Source organism: Glandiceps talaboti, chromosome 11, assembly GCF_964340395.1.
Source record: "Glandiceps talaboti chromosome 11, keGlaTala1.1, whole genome shotgun sequence".
Lineage (NCBI taxonomy): Eukaryota > Metazoa > Hemichordata > Enteropneusta > Spengelidae > Glandiceps > Glandiceps talaboti.
The window spans coordinates 8,292,876-8,312,004 of NC_135559.1; the positions used below are offsets into that span (position 1 = coordinate 8,292,876).

General features: G+C 35.9%; 1 protein-coding gene and 1 pseudogene across 4 annotated transcripts; one reads left to right on the forward strand and one right to left on the reverse strand.

Moving 5' to 3' along the window:
- Window positions 1–206: 206 nt before the first annotated feature.
- LOC144442285 (1-deoxyxylulose-5-phosphate synthase YajO-like) lies at window positions 207–7,620 on the reverse strand (annotated as a pseudogene). Its single transcript, XR_013481625.1, has 8 exons — window positions 7,507–7,620; window positions 5,507–5,649; window positions 3,886–4,042; window positions 3,227–3,381; window positions 2,417–2,514; window positions 1,753–1,934; window positions 594–733; window positions 207–392 (listed from the first exon to the last, which is right to left on the reverse strand). The product of XR_013481625.1 is annotated as a 1-deoxyxylulose-5-phosphate synthase YajO-like (transcript).
- On the forward strand, window positions 6,558–18,558 carry LOC144442283 (ferroptosis suppressor protein 1-like). Of its 3 annotated transcripts, none has more exons than XM_078131591.1 (7): window positions 6,558–6,628; window positions 10,913–11,162; window positions 12,825–13,072; window positions 13,647–13,848; window positions 14,888–15,046; window positions 15,734–15,934; window positions 16,547–18,558. In XM_078131591.1, exons 2-7 carry the CDS (start codon window positions 10,982–10,984, stop codon window positions 16,747–16,749), a joined length of 1,194 nt encoding a protein of 397 aa, XP_077987717.1. In that variant the 5' UTR covers window positions 6,558–6,628; window positions 10,913–10,981; the 3' UTR covers window positions 16,750–18,558. The 3 variants fall into 3 exon arrangements, with proteins under 3 accessions (XP_077987717.1, XP_077987715.1, XP_077987716.1); XM_078131589.1 differs by having other exon boundaries at window positions 14,888–15,040; XM_078131590.1 differs by having other exon boundaries at window positions 14,888–15,040; window positions 16,550–18,558.
- The last annotated feature ends 571 nt before the right edge of the window (window positions 18,559–19,129 follow it).

Sequence of the window (19,129 nt, forward strand, 5' to 3'; positions counted from 1 at the left end):
TGTGACAAGAATTCAACCAATCACTCTTGATAGTCATGTGACAAGATTTCAACCAATCACTGTTGTTGGTCATGTGACAAGAATTTAACCAATCAATTTTGATGGTCATGTGACAAGAATTTAACCAATCACTGTTGTTGGTCATGTGAAAAGAATTCAACCAATCAATATTGATGGTCATGTGACAAGAATTTAACCAATCACTGTTGTTGGTCATGTGACACATATTTAGCCAATCACTGTAAGGCACAAACTGAACCAAACATAGTTTATGTTGGTTAGGTTCTTATTCATTTACAGGAAGTGGCTCTGTATCTGTCCAAATTTGCAAAATCCACCATAAAATAAGGGTACGGAATTTCTACTGCACTTGCTTTACAAAGTTCTTCCATCTGTAGAAATGAAAAAAAAAAGATTTTTTTCTAAATAGATGTAACTTGAAATTGGAGCACATTTGTCAAGACAAAGAAAGTGTGGTCACTACCCCCCCCCCCCCATTATGATGTCATTTCCTGTATTTTTTTCCCAGAAACCCTTGCAGACCTCAGACTAATGAAGTATATTAAACAGGGATATCACAACACGCTGATTACCTGCTGATCAGTTAGTTCCCAGCCATTTCCTGCACCCATATTCTCATCTAGTTGTTGTAAAGTCTTTGCTCCAATAATGACTGATGGCACTGTATCTTGCTGCAGTAACCACCGGAGAGCAACTTGAGCCATTGTTTTACCTGATCAAAAATAATGCAAATAACTTGGTAAATCAAGTAAAGATTTGCTTAAGGGCATCCATACTAAATTCTATGTTTCTTATCGTAACATCTTAAAATGAAGGGTTGGTTGGTCAGTTGGTTAAATAACTTTCTAAAAAGGTAAAAAAATTAAGAGTATTTGTTTACATGTTGGTGGTAGTTTCAGTTCATATTCATACTTTAACAGTCTGAATGACTTAGAAATGACAATCAAACTCAGAAAACTATGAACAATTTCTTTTACGTAAAGTTTGACAATTCAGAAATAAATCATGATTGTCACTAAAATATGCACTCATTGGGTTGCAATAGTACAGTCAGTGATATCGTCATTTGTTTTTAAAATGTAGTAGTAGTAGAGGGGGTAAATTTTTTTTATAATAATAATAAGAATAATAATCTTTATTTATACTGGATAGTTCTTTAAGCATTTAAACACTTGTCTCCCAAGAAGTCCAGTGAGGGCTATCTCTCATGGGTTCAGTGTTAATGCAGGAGGAAACCGGAGTACACGGGGAAAACCTGCGTTGTTCAGTAGAGTCAAACTGAACGACACTCTTCTTACCCCGCCCGCAGTGGTAAGAGGCAAGTGGTTTAACCACTTGGCCACCGACAACCCTTTATTATTTGACCAAATTGAAGACTATGTCAGGACATCAGAATTACGTACAGATGCCCTAATTCAAAGACTGCAATGAGATGCAATGCAAAACCTTGGATTTTAAATTACTACAAGGTCAAAGATGTTAGAATTATTTTCCCAATGTGGATGGCTTAGGACGAACAATTTCCATATATGGTCATTGATATTAGATTGGCTTTCCCAATGTGGCATGCTTAGAACAATGAATTTCCATATATGGTTAGAGAATAGGATGAATTTCCAAATATGGAAAACCTCATGCCAACACTTTTCATGTATGACTTTAGTGTATATTGCATGGATGGCAAAATGATGCCTGTGGTTTTTAGAATGATGATAATTATTTGATACCTACCGTGTTCTTCAGCTATTTTCTCCATGATGTCAAGTATTTCATGTACTTCTTGATTATCAGCAAATTTAGAGTAGCTTGGGTGACTTTGTTTTTCTAATTTTTTCCTGTCACCTTCTACAAATGCTATTCTTGAGCCTTGCGGAGGTTCTACTCCTTTTCTTGCTTTGCCTGTCAACCAACCACTAAATACATAGGTAAAAGCATAAAACATATTTGAAATCAATTAAGGTACATAGACTTCAAAGCTGATTTAGTCTACCAAGTTTTGTAAATGCCACAACCTAAAAGAAATTTCATTCTTGTCTACCTAAATTTCATCTCATTCTGTTCTACCTGACTTGTGTCTCTTTTTCTGTTGTTGTCCATCACCCAGTTTCCTTTTGTTTAATATATAATTCATTTTTTGTAAGCTGCTGTTCAATTCATTTTACAATCTAGTCAAGTGTGCACAATTTTACAAGTTCGAATTCTTTTCATACATCATTACCATGAAAACAAGTGCGGTGACACCCACCCTGTTTTCAGCTCAATCCTATAAATTATGTTTATATATATTCATGTAAAGTTTCAGAAAATAAGCATGACTTTCAAAGAAATCATACATTGTCAAACTTACACCAAAGTTTTGATATTACTTTGTCTTCAGAATTGTTGTTCTACTTACCCCTTCAATGGACTCCATGGCAACAGTCCAAGTCCCTCATTCCTACAAACATCAACTAACTCAAACTCTGTGGTACGACACAGCAAACTGTATTGGGCCTGTGAAAATTAATAAATAATACAACTTTAATCATATAGTAATACTCATTGACATAAACAACCATTACATGAAATTCAGGAATTTGCTTAAAACCAAGAGTTTCCATATACAGTATAGTCAAAGATGTTAGAATAACTATTCAAATATGGAAAAGAACCAAAAATGTCCATATGTGGTCATTGATATTAGAATGACTTTCCAAATATGGTGGGCTTCAAGTTGGAACCAAAAATGTCCATATATGGTCAGAGATATTCAAATGACTTGCCAAATATGGAGGGCCTCAAGTTTGATCCAAAAAAGTCCATATATGGTCATAGATATTAGAATGACTTTCCAAATATGGTGGGCTTGGAACCAAGAATTTCCATATATGGTCATAGATATTAGAATGACTTTCCAAATGTGGCGGGCTTAGAACCAAGAATTTCCATATATGGTCATAGATATTAGAATGACTTTCCAAATGTGGCGGGCTTAGAACCAATAATTTACATATATGGTCATTAATGTTAGATTGACTTTCCCATGTGGAAGGCTTAGAACCAATAATTTCCACATATGGTTAGAGATGTCAGAGTGACTTTCCAAATATGGAAAACCTAGCACCTACAATTTTCATGTATGGCTTTAGACGTTAGAGTGAATTTCTAAATATGGGTATCCTAGCATATATGGTCATTACTGTCTTGAAATTACATTACCATTTACCTGTAAACTAACCCACGGATTCAAACCAATCCTTTTACATTCACAGACTATCTTCTGAAGCTGCCATCCAGTGACATTACTAGCACCTACATAGCGCACTTTTCCATTGTATGTAATGTTTCCTCTATTGGGGTTGCAGAGTCCCATGCATGGATCTGTCATTAACAACAATCACAAAGGTGCTAATTAAGTAAGTAATCATTATTTCTGAAGCTGTGACATATGTTGTATTATATCTCATGCAAGCCAAGTTGAATGCATTCAAGCAAAAAATGCGCGATTTATAACCTGGTTGTTCTAGTTCATGACAACACACACATCTATGTCATCAGTTCTGCTGCACTCAAAATATAAGTCAAAACAATGCCATTACTCTTTCCAAGTTTTCATAAATTATGCTTGCACATGTTACTAAAGAATATTCCTCACTATTTTTCTTCAATTAGTTGGAAAATACTCATGAACAAAACAATACAATTTTATATGTTGCAACAAAATGAACATAATTCTATTGTTATGGTGCAAAATTCCCATTGTACAAATCTCAAATTATAGTATTCGCATTTTTCCAGTAGGAACATGAAATTGTACAACTACTACGTCTTCTTGTATTTGATTAGAATAGTTATTATTAATTTGCATATTATTGATGAACTCACCTGGTACAAATCAGTATAATCTGTCTGCAACCTCTTCAAACTCTGTTCTACAGTCCATAATATATGTTTACGACTTAAACCTGTACCATTAGGATCACCAGGTTTAGTGTTCATACGAAATTTTGTGGCAATCACCATATCATCTCTATTTTGCCTTCTGTAAAGAAAGGAGTTACACAAAGGATGATCTCACTGTACCTACATGTATATCTCACTTACAATTTGTCAAATGTGTGTGTTGTCGGGTAAAAAGTAGTGTTATAGTATACAACACTGGTAACCGAGCCTTCAGTTTACTAAGATAAACACAAACTAAAATTATTGTTCTTCAATATGGTAGATTACACAAGTGGGTGATAGTGGTTCCTCTCTTGTGTGATTGTTATCACCCTGTGATCAACATAGTGTAGACATTGGAAGTCCCAAAACAACACTGCAAGTTTATGGAACTCTAAATAAACTAGTTTCCAAAGACGCCTCCCTACTGCAACTATAATTAAACCAACATCCATTCAATTATTGTTTTATTCAATTATTCTTATCATTGTTGTATCAACACGTTGCGACAATACTTTTAGTTTGTGTCTATCTTAGCATGGAAGTAATTTCTCCCCTTATACCTCCATGATCTTAGTAAACCGAAGGTTCAATACCAGAGCAATAAGACATGCCAAACCATAGACACTGTCTATGGCTGAACTAACCTCTCAGCCTATACCATTCTCAAAACAAGCAAATGAGCTATGTACGTGATTCCAATATAAAGAAGTAAATAGTAAGGTCATAGCTAATTGTGTAGATATGTTTAAATTGTTCCTGGTTCTAAGAATTAAATTAGATTTTGAAATATCGCTACTTAACTTTGGAACAGTAAATTTGAAAGACTTGCTACATATTTTCAAATCTCCAATCCCTAAATCATGTTATTATTCTGCTCTTGAAACTTCTGGAATATTATGTGATTTGTCGGAGAAGTCATAAACAGGAACAAGACTATAGGAATTAGGGACTGTCACTTAAAAGTTCAGTTGTCGACCAAATATGCAGGTCTCAAATTCTTGTATCACAAAATATGTTGTGATAGTACATAGGGATCACATACAAGTTCTTACCAATCTGACCAGCACACATTACAGAATCAAGCCATTAGCTAAGGAAGTGGGGTTTCTTATCTTTCTTATCACTGAATAATGTTTGTTGGCAATATTTACAAATGTGATAAAGCACTATTACATAACACATCAGGCAAAGCTAAGCTCAATATAAGTGTGAAGCCCCTAATGTCATATCAGTTGATATCAGTTTTACTGACCCATTATCAGTGACATTGCAAATAACTTTAGAGATGCAAACAATTTTTATGACACCCGACTTGCTGGCTCACCAAGTCGAGAAAGTAGCACTTGAACTGCTAATGCAAAGAATCCGTCATGATCAAATTTGACATATTTGCATATCTCCATCGCTCACTTGGGGCAAAAGACCTCCATAAATCAAGCAAATTTCTGCTAAGAAACAAATTTTTGTTTGAGAATCACTTAAAATCATTGTCTATATCTTTGCATTTTGAAGCCTTCAGGTATACGTGTGTGAATCCGAAGACTAAGTTTTAATATCTTACCGGTCAAGCCATGATCCAATGTATTTCTCAGCTGTTCCTTCTTGATAGAAGTCAGCAGTGTCAATAAAATTACCCCCTAACTCTACAAATCTATCCAACATCTGATGAGAGGCTACTTCATCTGTCTGACCTGGTCGGCCTACCTGTAAAAAAAAATGTGGATTGTCATACTTTTATTGAACATTAAACATTTAAACTAACATTAAATGACCAGTGAATATTTAACACATTGCCTGGCTTTAAGGGAATCTTTAGACAATTAGTTAATTACCCCAATAGGTTTCCCAAAGGTGAAAGCAGAGTGAAAAAGTTGCTGCATAACTCACATGTGGTTATATGAAGCCTCACATGCTTGATATGGCTAAATAAAATGTGTTTTATAACACATCACTTTCTAATTAATTTGATACAACTGAGAGAGGTTCTGTCAAGTTTCCTGTGAAGAGATCATTAATGACTGAATGAGTAAGTTAGCTTCTTCTCCACATCCGCTCCTTTGGCAAACAAAATTCCTTGTTTTCTTTTCGTTTACATCCTTGCTATCAACATTTTTGTGATGTTCTTCTTCTGTGACATGAACGTAAAATCTTGTCATTTTATGAGACAACTTCAAGCCACTTTCAGTAGACTTCAGACTGTTGTACCATAACATAGTGTGGATTCCTGTGCTAGTGCCCTAGCATGAATAGAATTAACAGTGCCTGTTGTGTGCAAATTAGATCATTACCGGTATGCAAAACTAGTCCATACCATGTGATATGATCTCAACCAATCACAGAAGGGTGCAAGACAGTGATGTGTTATACAAGACCAGACTAAATTCTATGACAAAGAATTCTTCTTCAATACAGTTTAACTCACCTGATTTCAATAATAAAATCAATAGTTTCTTCACTGCACAAAAATCAGCCAATTGTCAGTTAAATGAAAACTAGATGAAACAATGAGGGCGCTGTTCACACAAGAAAGGGGAATGACATCATTTTGTATCCTGTGATTACCCAGACTCATCGTTGGTGGCACTCTCTCCTTCCTGTTGTCACTTTGTAAACAAATGTACTAGTAGGTCAAACTTCAAAGTGGCTGTATAGATGGTTTGACATGCATGATTTCTTATCTCAGGTAAGTTTGAACACATTTCTCCAGTAATTCTCATCAGTCTGCATTGGTTACCAGTTCTTTTCAGGATTGATTACAAAATTTTACTGCTAACATAAAATGCTCTCCATTTGTGATCTTCTCCAGCCATATACACATCGAATCACTCTCTACGTTCTACAAACAAGAATTTGCTTACAACAACAAATTACAGACAAATCACCTATGGACTATGGAGTGGAAACACCCTCAGTTACTGTTGATGGTAGCCACCGTAGTTGACATGCAAGTACTCTCGACAAGGAGACAACGCCTGCCTGGATTGCCAGGGAAATCACCAGTCTACTAGTACTCCGGGTACTACGAAGGCTATTGTGACACTTGTCAATATCGTTCTATACGGTATACCGTATACGCTAAACTTTCGCGCCATGCAAGCGCGTCACCGTGCCTGAACTGTTTCAAAAGCGGAACTCTCAGCAAAAATGTAGAAAAATGAACCGATTGTACAATACACGATTTGTATTCAAGCTAGCGAGTTATAAATGTAAGCCTAGGGTTGAGTTAGGATAGGACGTAGGTGTGTGTGTGTGTGTGTGTGTGTGTGTGTGTGTGTGTGTGTGTGTGTGTGTGTGTGTGTGTGTGTGTGGAGGGGGTGGGTAGACTCCCGGGCTCCCTGGCATAACCGTGATTTGTATCTACTACAATGAATGGGCATAAATTCTACTTATGTCCGGAATCTTGCACATGTAAATGAACCGATGAGAAGCGCCTTCGACAGTCAAGCTTCATGTACTTCGTTCGAAGTTCTTGGTGTACAGTACTTTAACTCCCACAACGAACAACACTTGGTAGATCGTCCCATCCGTCTACGAGCTTAGACAGTTCCGCAGGATGCTTACCTTGCTTTCTCCGAATGTTAGTGTTCCTAGACAGATATTGGACACCTTCACTCCAGTCCTCCCGAGGAAGTTGTACGTAACTGCAGAAGACATTCCGTTCACGCCAGCTGCCATTTATATATAACGCAACTGACCCATATCAGGTTGACCCGAAGTGACCTTTTACCTCCACATCCTTCAACAGATATTGTTAGATCGATGCACGACATCAAACCCTCTTTCACATCAGAAATCTTGTCGGAAAATGCTTGTGATGTGAATGGATCTCATTCTTGAGCATTATACATTCAGAAGTTTCTTAAATCATATTTTCGCAGCGAAAACACATGCGATGACATACTGCCCTCATGCGAGGAAGCTTAGTGTGCCTTTTGTTTTTAAAGTGAAAGTTGTTGCCAGATGATGCTTGCTCTCTCATAATCTTGATGTATTAGGATATATAGTAATTATTTAAGTTTGCATTGTACTATTTGGAAAGTAAGGAATCCATGATTTTCTTACATAAATACATAAACCATGCGCGTCTTTTAGTGTGGAAGACATGACGATACACCAGTTCATAGTTTTATGTAATAGATGAACTTTGTAAAAAAAAAACTAAAAATTCTTTCATCCAACTTTTAGTTTCTTTGGAAAACTCTGGTAAAAAAATGACTAGCGACTCAGTTCACACCAAAGACAGATATGCAGCCAGTCACGCACGCATGCATGCACGTACGTACGTACGTACGCACACGCGCGCGCGCACACACACGCACACACACACACACACATACATACATACATACATACATAAACACATACACGCCATATATTCACGCCATACACACACACATACATACATACATACATACATACATACATACATACACACATACACACATACACATACACACACATACATACATACATACGTACGTACGTACGTACGTACACACACACACACACACACACACACACACATACATACATACATACATACATACATACATACATACATACATACATACATACATACATACATACATACATACATACATACATACATACATACATACATACATACATACATACATGCATGCATGTGAAATCACCACAAAACAAACCTAATGTTTACCCAGTCCCCACATTGAACTATACAACAGCTCAGTACATCTACGTCAGGTTGATTAATCATGTGACACATCGCTGCTCTTTAGGGTTCGAAGTTCATTCTGGATTCATCGGCTTCAAAGGTATGGTGCGTGTTTGTGTGTCTTGTCAAATACATTTTATGTACTCGTTATTTGTATAAATTGGTATAATAGAAAAGAAATTTGTATAAAGCAAATATTATATTCACTTGCAGAGTGCCAGTATACATACATATTACATGAATTATAGTTGTATTCTTTGAAATAGAAAGAATGGTATAATATTTTCATTGTTGAATTATTACTGTTCTAAATCATGTCGTACATACAGACGTAGTAGACGCCGACACTTGAACGTTCCAATAAAACTGTTCAACTTCAGATCCCAAAATCGTGTCTCGATTTTAGCGTGACCGCATACTAGTACGTTTGGTGAATTTTACTTGATGCGTGCATTTTTGAACACGTCATTTTATCAGATCTAGATTTAAAACAACACAGTCATGATCGCTTGCAAAGCATCGGTAATATATAGTCAGGTACCCACGCTGTTGGTGACTTGCAAATTTCTGTTCATCCGTGGCGTGTCTAATGAGTTGTTCGTAAGTATCATACATGCGAAACGACTGTTTTGAAAGTTAAAACATGTCATACGAAATCCGCGGTATTTGATTAAAACGTCTATAAAATAAATGTAAATTCATATCAGTTTTGTATTAACTTTTGGCAATATATAGTTATCGCTTGTCATACCATACTGTTTGTGTTTGCTTTGAAACACCCACCCTACGACGAGTGCGAACTGCCACGAGATTAATGATTTACAATCTAAATGGGTCAGACACATTGGGTGATCATGCATGTTGATGTCGTACATAGCTAGTAAATCCTTGGGTATAGGTATGTCGCAAGTACTTAATATCTAACCATAGACCCTACACTAGACTGTCGACAGTCGTTCGCGCCTTTTTTCCCTACGTTTTATCGAAATTTAAACATAAGTCGTCGCCGCGCTCCGATCCGGCGCAACACTACTATAATCGCATACTGATATCGAGGGCCGAAGGCCCGAGCATGCGATTATAGTAGTATTGCGCCGGATCGGAGCGCGGCAACGATTTAAGTTTAGATAAAACGTAGGGGGGGGGGAGGCGCGAGCGACTGTCGACAGTCTAACCCTACACGTGTAGGGTCTATGATCTAACAGAATGACAACGTGGAAACAAATTAACACATTTATCATGATGTGTACGGACAACTCACTCGCTCACTCGATCACTCACCCCGTCACTTACTCACTCACTCACTCACTCACTCACTCACTCACTCACTAATTTACTTACTTGCTTACAACATGTAAGTTATAAATGATAACATAACGGAGCGAGTTGACTTGGCGAAGAAAACTAATATTAACTAATTTTAATATATATTAACTTCTTCTTACATAACTTTCTGAGACGGTTTCTTACACGGCGATTATTCCCGGTGTTGCAGGAACTGTATTTACTACCCCCCCCCCCCCCTTTACTGGGTATAGACGGAGATACATCGGTCGATCGTGAAGTTCGGAGCCTTGCCTTAGCGCCCAGATACACTCAATTCCGATCAAGATTGTGGAGGGCGTTCCGTAAATCCAATCCTAGCTTGTTGCGCAACAGTACCATTGACTGTGCGTTTTGTTTTTATATTAAACATATATTTTCTCGAAATGTTAGCGATCGGCGTTGTCCATGGAATTTACTGAAAAACCAGACATCAAACCATGAGAATTATTTGGTAACTACAAGACTTGGCTACACAACTGGATGTTATAATTATAGCGACGTCCAATGTTCATACCTCCACGGTTACTCAAATCAGTAAACTCATCGATACCACGTCTACTTGGGTGTTACTTGGCAAGGAACAAGTTTCTCGGCCTTGCTGATATTTATTTCTCGTGAGTTAAATTTACATAACGCGTAATTCTAAAGCCTATAACGCACATATGTAGACACATTCATACAAACACAGAGATTTGTACACACTGTCAGTTACATAATCTCGTTATCAAGACTCCCAGACTTCCTACCCAGCTCGCGCGAGCGGATGTAAGGACTGAGCCATCAGTGGTGACACTGTGGCAAGACTAGTCGAGCACTTAATTTGCTTAATTGGCTGTATTACTGGACTGGCATTCAGTTGCGTTCATATGACATTCAGGAGTGTTTTTAACATTGGCACATCCATTTCTGACAACTGGCTTATATTTCTCTTTCAACTTTATACAGAGAACTGTTTTACCGACTGCACGATGAACTAAAACTGTCTTTGGCTGGGACTGTCTGCAGTGCATCATCATGGGGTCATCATCGTCCTCCTCTCCCTTGCCACAAGACATGCATGTAGTTATTATTGGTGGAGGATTTGCTGGCGTCAAGGCTGCACTGATGTTGAAAGGGAAATGTCCATTTACTTTGATTGACGGACGTGATGGCATTCACAACTGTGTAGCAGCATTAAGGGCATCTGTACAACCAGGTTGGTGCATAGGGGCGTGTAATATATCATAGATTGTTTTCCTGATCTACAAACTAAATATAACAATCTTTTGACTATATATTCCTACCTGTAAGGAGAAGAGAGTATATTATATTTCTTAAATTTCTTTGTAGTATAGAGATTGATACATTTGTAGCAGCAGGATTCGTGCGATATTTTCCAAAGAAAACGGCAATCTAAGCAATAATACATGCCCCCATGGGTTGGTGTACTGTGACATATTTAGAGCGTCACAATGTCACGTGATATACTTGTACGTCACTATAGTAATAGTATAATGCTATGATGATGTGAATATATGTAATATTATATAATATGTTAATGTAAATGACATGAGGTAGTATACCAAGTAGTGTGACTTGATTTTCTTTGTATAAATGGGATACTGTACTGTAAACCTACATAGTTTCACTATTAGAAAATTTTGCAATTTTACAGTCTTGAAAGTCTAAATTTTTACTAATTACCAGACTAGTACATTGTGTTCATGTACAAGAAGGCATTTTAGTCACTATTTATGTTTGCTTTTTAGTTTTCCAGTAAAATAAATGAAAATAACTCTTTAGCAAAAATTTCCAGGTTTACAGTAACTAAATACATATAATGGTAATCACCATGTGTGTGTGCATGTGCGCGCATGCATATACATATATACATACATACATACATACATACATACATACATACATACATACACACACATACACATACACACAAATATATATGCATGCATACATATATACATACGTACGTACGTACGTACGTACGTACGTACGTGCATGCGTGCATATATACATGCATGCATACATACATACATACATACATACATACATACATACATACATACAAACATACATACATACATACATACATACAAACATACATACATACATACATACACACAAATATATATATGCATGAATGCACACATGCACACATACATATATCATACATACATTACCATAGATCATATATATGATATCATATAATATGCCATTTCATACATCATATGTAGTATCACATATATTATCATATCACATAACTTTATGTAATATGTTCATATGTCACGTTAATAACAGTTATCATATACTGCATTTACTGCACTTTCTAGATATGCCATTAGCCCTCACATTCACCAATGCGAGGGCTGGGTTGAGATATGAACAGCTAACGATGTACATGCTTAATATTATGTCATATCCTTTTAAAGATTTCATCACAAGTAGGCTGAGTAGCTGTTCTACATGCAATGGGCACAACAGCAAAGTCTATTTACTTGATATAAGTAATGAAGTCCAAACATACCAAATATATAAAGATGTTATTCCCCTGTATTTTTCTTCATTCAGCCAAGTAAAATACGAGTGACCAAAGGGGGTTTTGTCACTACTCTTCTAACAACTCGTAGTGACAAAACCCTTAGGTCATCATTAGTATTTTCAGGCTGAGAATAACAATTATACCAGCACCAGTAATTTCGAAGAAAAATCAGGAAAAGTAGTGTGGCAATTTTGAACGTTTTGACTCATATTTCAAACATAGCAGAACCAGTGACATAGACACATGTTGTTGTGACATAGACATGAATTGTCATGATGTAGAATGACCAGAGTATATATTCCATATTTTTTGTTGAACCAGGTTTTGCCGAGTACACCTTTATACCATACCTTCAGATGTTTAGTATAGATAACTTTAAACAAGGTCATGTGACCAGTATTGATGTCCAGAACAAGAAAGTCAGAGTTGAGGACAAAGAGAGAGAACAAGATATTGAATATACACACCTCATCATAGCAACGGGAAGCAGTGTGCCGTATCCAGGGAAACTAGGTTTAGATGTTAGTATAGAAGATGGCATTGTAAGTTATGAAAGACAATGTCAGGAGGTAAGAAATGGAAAACAAATACATACAACTTTGTATGACACAGAACCAAAAAGTCAATTTTTACAACATTTAGGAAATAATTTCCTTAGCAGCATCATAAAACCATGTACAAGACGCACCAGCAAGTTGCACAGCACTGAGAAAGATATGGACTGGCTTGTTACAAATTGTTTTCTGACACAGAACCAAAAAGTCAATTTTTACAACATTTAGGAAATAATTTCCTTAGAATCATCATGAAACCATGTACAAGACGCACCAGCAAGTTGCACAGCACTGAGAAAGATATGGACTGGCTTGTTACAAATTGTTTTCTAGTAATTTTTATAAAAAATTCAGCAAGTAAGCATTATTTTAGACCATTATTGAAATATTTCTCCATTGAAATCAAAATTTCACATAAAACGAAAAAAATGCAAGAAAAAATGCATCCTCAAAACTAGTACATTTGATAACAATATTTATATTCATTTCATTATTACATCACAAAAATTTTTGTGCAGATTGTAATAAATTATTTATAAATTGATTTTAAAAGCTACACTATGATAATAATGTGTACATGGTCTTACAGATTAGAGCATCGAGCAAGATTGTTATCATCGGTGGAGGTGCAGTTGGTGTGGAGTTAGCGGGTGAAATTAAAACAGAATACAAAAGGAAAGACGTTACTATTATCCACTCAACAAAGACATTGGTAGCACCTGAATTCAGTGATAAAGTGCCAAAAGAAGCCAAAAAACAGCTTGAAAGATTAGGTGTTAATTTAATTCTAGGTAGGTAATCAGGAGTCTTTATATACTTTTCAGCATAGCCTCCACAAAATGCTGGATTGTCAACCAGAGAAGTGTTCTTTCCACATAATTATTACATATGTACCAGAGATTACTTGCCCCGATGCACACGCACACTAGTGGTATTATTACATAAAATTATGTACCAGAGATTGCTTGCACCGGCGTGTGTGCATACTGGTAGTATTATTACATATGTACCAGAGATTGCTTGCACCGGCGTGTGTGCATACTCGTAGTATTATTACATAAGTACCAGAGATTAATTGCACCAGTGTGTGCGCATACTAGTAGTATTATTACATATGTACCAGAGATTACTTGCACCAGTGTGTGTGCATACTGGTAGTATTATTACATATGTACCAGAGATTACTTGCACCAGTGTGTGCGCATACTAGTAGTATTATTACATATGTACCAGAGATTACTTGCACCAGTGTGTGTGCATACTAGTAGTATTATTACATATGTACCAGAGATTACTTGTGCCAATGTGCACGCATACTAGTGGTATTATTACATATGTACCAGAGATTACTTGCACCAGTGTGTGTGCATACTAGTAGTATTATTACATATGTACCAGAGATTACTTGCACCGGTGCGCACACATACTAGTGGTATTTGCACTGCAGTGCAATACTGAAAACATTGTTGCATACCTGCATGCAAATGATATGCAAATGAGGATGCAATGGTTCATTCTACATGAAAGTGCACATATTGTCATTTGTACTGAAATTTGCTGTTTCAAATAAACATATGTAGTAATAACAGAACCCCGTGCCACGTCAGTTCCTGTGGTTACTCAGGGGTATTTTTTCACTTGTGCTTGCAGTATTTTTCAAGTAGGAAGCCATATGATAAAATAGTTATATAAATTAAAAATCCAAAATAAATACTAGTACCCAGTTCTCATCCATGTGACAACTTTAAACCCAGGCTCCACTTTCTACTAACATATTATCTATTTCTTTACTCAGTCATATTTTATTTAAATTAAATTCTTGCTCTTTAGGAGAAAGAGTTACAGGATTAGATGAGCTTCCAGAACATCGAAGTGAAGACCAGTTCACCGTGACAACGGATAAAGGTACACAAGTGCAAGCAGATTTGGTGTTACGTTGCACTGGGTATAGAGTCAACACATCACCATTCACTGAGACACTTGGTAAGTGTGCAAAATCTTGTTTGTCAGGATCTGGAATTTTTTTGTGTGTTTTACATGTTTACTAATTTATTCGTAATTTAGAATATTGAGTGTGCATCATTGAATGCTGTGAACAAATTTTGCTAAATCTACATTTAAGAACAAATAATCTTTATTTTATTTATACTGGATAGTTCTTTAAGTATATAAACACTTGTCTCCCAAGAAGACCAGAAAAGATACAACTTCTGAGTAATCCATTTTTATCCATAACACATTGTATCCCTGGCCATCATAACCACACATGCACTTAGATGTTTACAGGAAAAGTCCAGTCAGATGTATTTCTACCTTTAGTACACTTGAATTAATTACTGCTATCAACTTAAATATCAATTTGGGTGATAAATTAGCACCTCAATAACCTATTTAACTTTTAAAACAGCTGTTCTGCACTTAACATGTGTTTGACCATTTGGGTAATTTCCTGCAAAGGTTTATGGGAGAAACACATGGTGATGACGTCACAACTACCCTAATCTCTTTGTCTTGACAGATGCAAATTTCAACACAAAGAGATTTAGAGTAGATGTGATGTCATCAATATAGGCTTTCCCGTAAAGCTTTGCAGAAATTGCCCAGAATGACTCATTTTTATTCAGTCATTGTTAATTCATAATTAATGTTTTGTATTATGAATAATAACTATTATAGGTGACTCTATGAACAAGAAAGGTCAAATGAAGGTCAATGAGTACTTTGAGGTCAAAGGTCATGAGAACATCTATGCTATAGGAGACTGCTGCAGTATGGAGGAGACAAAGATGGCATTTCGTGCTGGTTTGAATGCTGAGCATGTTGTACATAATCTCTTCCTAGAATATGAAGGGACAGCACGAAAACCATATGTACCAAGTAAGTGCATAACCAAATTTGTTATCATGAAAACGTACAAGAATTTGTTGATGACAAGAATAATTAAGGTTAATGAAAACTGCATCGACATTGCCTCTTCCTGTGTCTGTGAAATGCATTGTACGCATAGATTAGATGGACCAGTATCATGTATTCTGTCAGTTAGTCACGGTATATTAAAAGTAACATTTGACCTTAGCTTCCAGTGTCAAGGTCAATGGAAACTGCATCCTCACATTGGCTCATCCTGTGTCTGTAAACTGCAAGAAATGACTGAATTTTAAAGTTGTCTTTACCCACACCCATGATCTGTTACAATATTGTACATGGTTTAAAAAATAACATTTGACCTTGAAAGAAAATATCAAGGTCAAAAGAAACTGCATCCCCTCATTGACTTATACCATTTCTGTGATATGCAAAATTGACTACATATAGATAATAATTTTCTTTGTATACTCAGGAGGACTGGATATACTGTTGTTGGTCATGGTTTGAAAATTGTTCTTAACCTTGAAAACTAATGTCAAGGTCAAAAGAATGTGCTCCTTAACATCACAACCTGATAGGTCTATGTATGGCTTAATTTGATTTTTATCTTTCTACACACAGGAGGACCCGTTGTGATTGTGTCTATTGGTCGCAATGGAGGAGTATTTCAGCTCAGTTCAATGGTGTTTGGGGCATTCGCAGCCAAGATGGTGAAAAGCAAAGACATGTTTGCAGCAAAGTTCTTCAAAGATCGTGGAATAAAACCACCAAAAATACCCTCATATAAGAGTAACAAATCAGAATTAAAAGCCATGGATTCATAAATGTCTAAATGCAAATCAGTCAAAATGAATGAATGAATATTATGATTATCAGGCAGTAGTTATAACCATATTGTCATGGTAACATAAAACCATGTCACCGCTTTATATAGGGACAGGAGAGTGTTGCAATTGCATGAATTACTACGTACATGAATGTTATGAACACTAGAGATCTGCCTGTTTTGAACTTACTAGTAATTCTCAGTACCTGCAATAGTATTTTACACTGTGCTAGAGGGTCAAAATAGAACAAGAAGGTTGACTACTTCTCACTGTGCCTATCTATAGTAATGCATGTGAAGCACGTAGAACGGAAGTTATGGTGTCGACCAAGAAATCGAATGTTCATTATTTTTATGACATACCTAGGCAGTAATATTCCAATTCTGGTACCAAGAATTGGCCTTTAAGATTAACTTTATCAGCCAAATACAAACCTATAGTCTTACGAACTTGACATCATACCTTTTAGTTCCATGACCTATGACCTCTGACCTCCAACTGTTTTCATTATATAGTGGTAATAACGATCTTATCTCTCAATAATTACTTTTGCAGTAAGTTTTATTTGTTGGTTTCCAGCTTTTATGCAATCTGCAGGGCATATATACACATCTCACATAAATCAGTTTTTGGAACCACCCACTCCTGGCAATGAAGTTATTATTAGTTAGCAGATATACATATGTATTCGATAAATATTGATGCAAGGATGACTAGCAGTTGTTAAGAGTTAGAGTATCAAACAACTTGAATGAATAGTCTGTAGAAATATTGCAAAATTAATACAACTGCAGACCTCAGACCGTGGACAAATGGAACCTGTTACAAACAGGAAGAGTAACACAAATGAATTGGCTTAATAACACTTGGCACACCATGTTGGAACAGAAGAGACTTGTATTATATACTTGTATTATGGTTTCTTTATGTGTACATGAAATGCCAGGGGAACTGGAAATTTGTTTGTGAATGTGAACTATTATGTAAAGTGGCCATAAAAACTTCATATCAAATGATGGAATGTAATACAAGTCTCTGTACTTCCAACATGCTGTGCCAATTGTTATTAATCCAATTCCGTTGTTTACTTTCCCTGTTTATAACAGGTTTCGTTTGTCCACAGTTTGATACTGTATATGTGAACTGTATCTAACCTTTGACCTTTTCCAGTAGATACTCACCGAGTCAGTTGCAAATAACCGTAAAGACCCGTAGTATCAGTTTGCACAGCGTTCGACAGTCTTCGGAAAGAGATTAAAACAGAAGGCATGCTTGAAGGGTGAGCATGACAGTAGGGAGAGGGATTAAGAGCCCCATTCACACCTAATACAATAGGTGTTTCTAGTCTGTTTGTTAGTGGTCTGAGATACATTATATACCGCTATATACACAATATATTAAAGGTATACAAGCTGCAATGAGGACAATTTTTGACTGCTTTTTTTAAAGTGCAATAAACTTACTCGTAATATTATACATCCAGAACAGTATTGAATCACCTGTGTGAAAAGATATTTGTGTAGTTGTACACACAGTATAGTGAAATAAATCAAATCAAATTGATTTTTGGGTCCACACCCTAAAAACAGCGCCCTCAATGCAATCATAATTTCAACCTGTTACTGTACGTCTTATGGATAAAATCAACCTCTAAGTAACATTTGCAATGTCTAATTATTGGTATTTTAGCAGTTTTCAGTGAATGTAGAGTTGGTTGTTTTTAATATAAAAAAATAATACTCCAGTTGCAGCTCGTGCAGCTGTAAGATTGCCTATTTTATGCATAAAGTTGTGATAAGTACGCAAAGGATGTTTTGGTTTTTACTTTAAATGAAGCAATCATTAAACCAATGTAATTATTTACATTTCTATGATTATTCCTTGTCAACAATTTTGTTTTCCTATGTATGTGTGGAGAGGATTTTAAAGTGGCCATATGGATGAGGATTGGGTATTTATTTTGGATTTTTTATTTATAAAACAATTTTATCATGGCTTCTTACTTGAAAAAATCAATGTGAAACAACCAAGTTCAAACATATGTAAAACGTTTGTTATTGTACATACAATAACAAAGATTTTACACGTTTATTAAGCTTTTGCAAAGTATTGAGTTACAAACAAAGACTTGGTCTATGTTGTTTCACATTGATTTTTCAAGTAGGAAGCCATGATAAAATTGTTTTATAAATTAAATATCCAAAATAAATACCCAATCCTCATCCATATGGCCACTTTAAGAATCAAAATTAACCCACAGGGGGCAGGAGGAACAATATTTGAGAATCTGCATAGTTTTCTTTATTTTTTTACATTTAGTTCTTTTTTCTACAGTAATATAAACAACTAGTGTGTTTTATTTTCACTACTTTATCAC

What these genes read in the sequence shown, in the direction of transcription:
- LOC144442283 (XM_078131591.1), top strand. Translation starts at nt 10,982, where the DNA reads ATGGGGTCATCATCGTCCTCCTCTCCCTTGCCACAAGACATGCATGTA. An exon ending in AAGGGCATCTGTACAACCAG is followed by an intron (nt 11,163 to 12,824) that starts GTTGGTGCATAG and finishes TTGTTGAACCAG; the next exon opens with GTTTTGCCGAGTACACCTTT. An exon ending in ATGAAAGACAATGTCAGGAG is followed by an intron (nt 13,073 to 13,646) that starts GTAAGAAATGGA and finishes ATGGTCTTACAG; the next exon opens with ATTAGAGCATCGAGCAAGAT.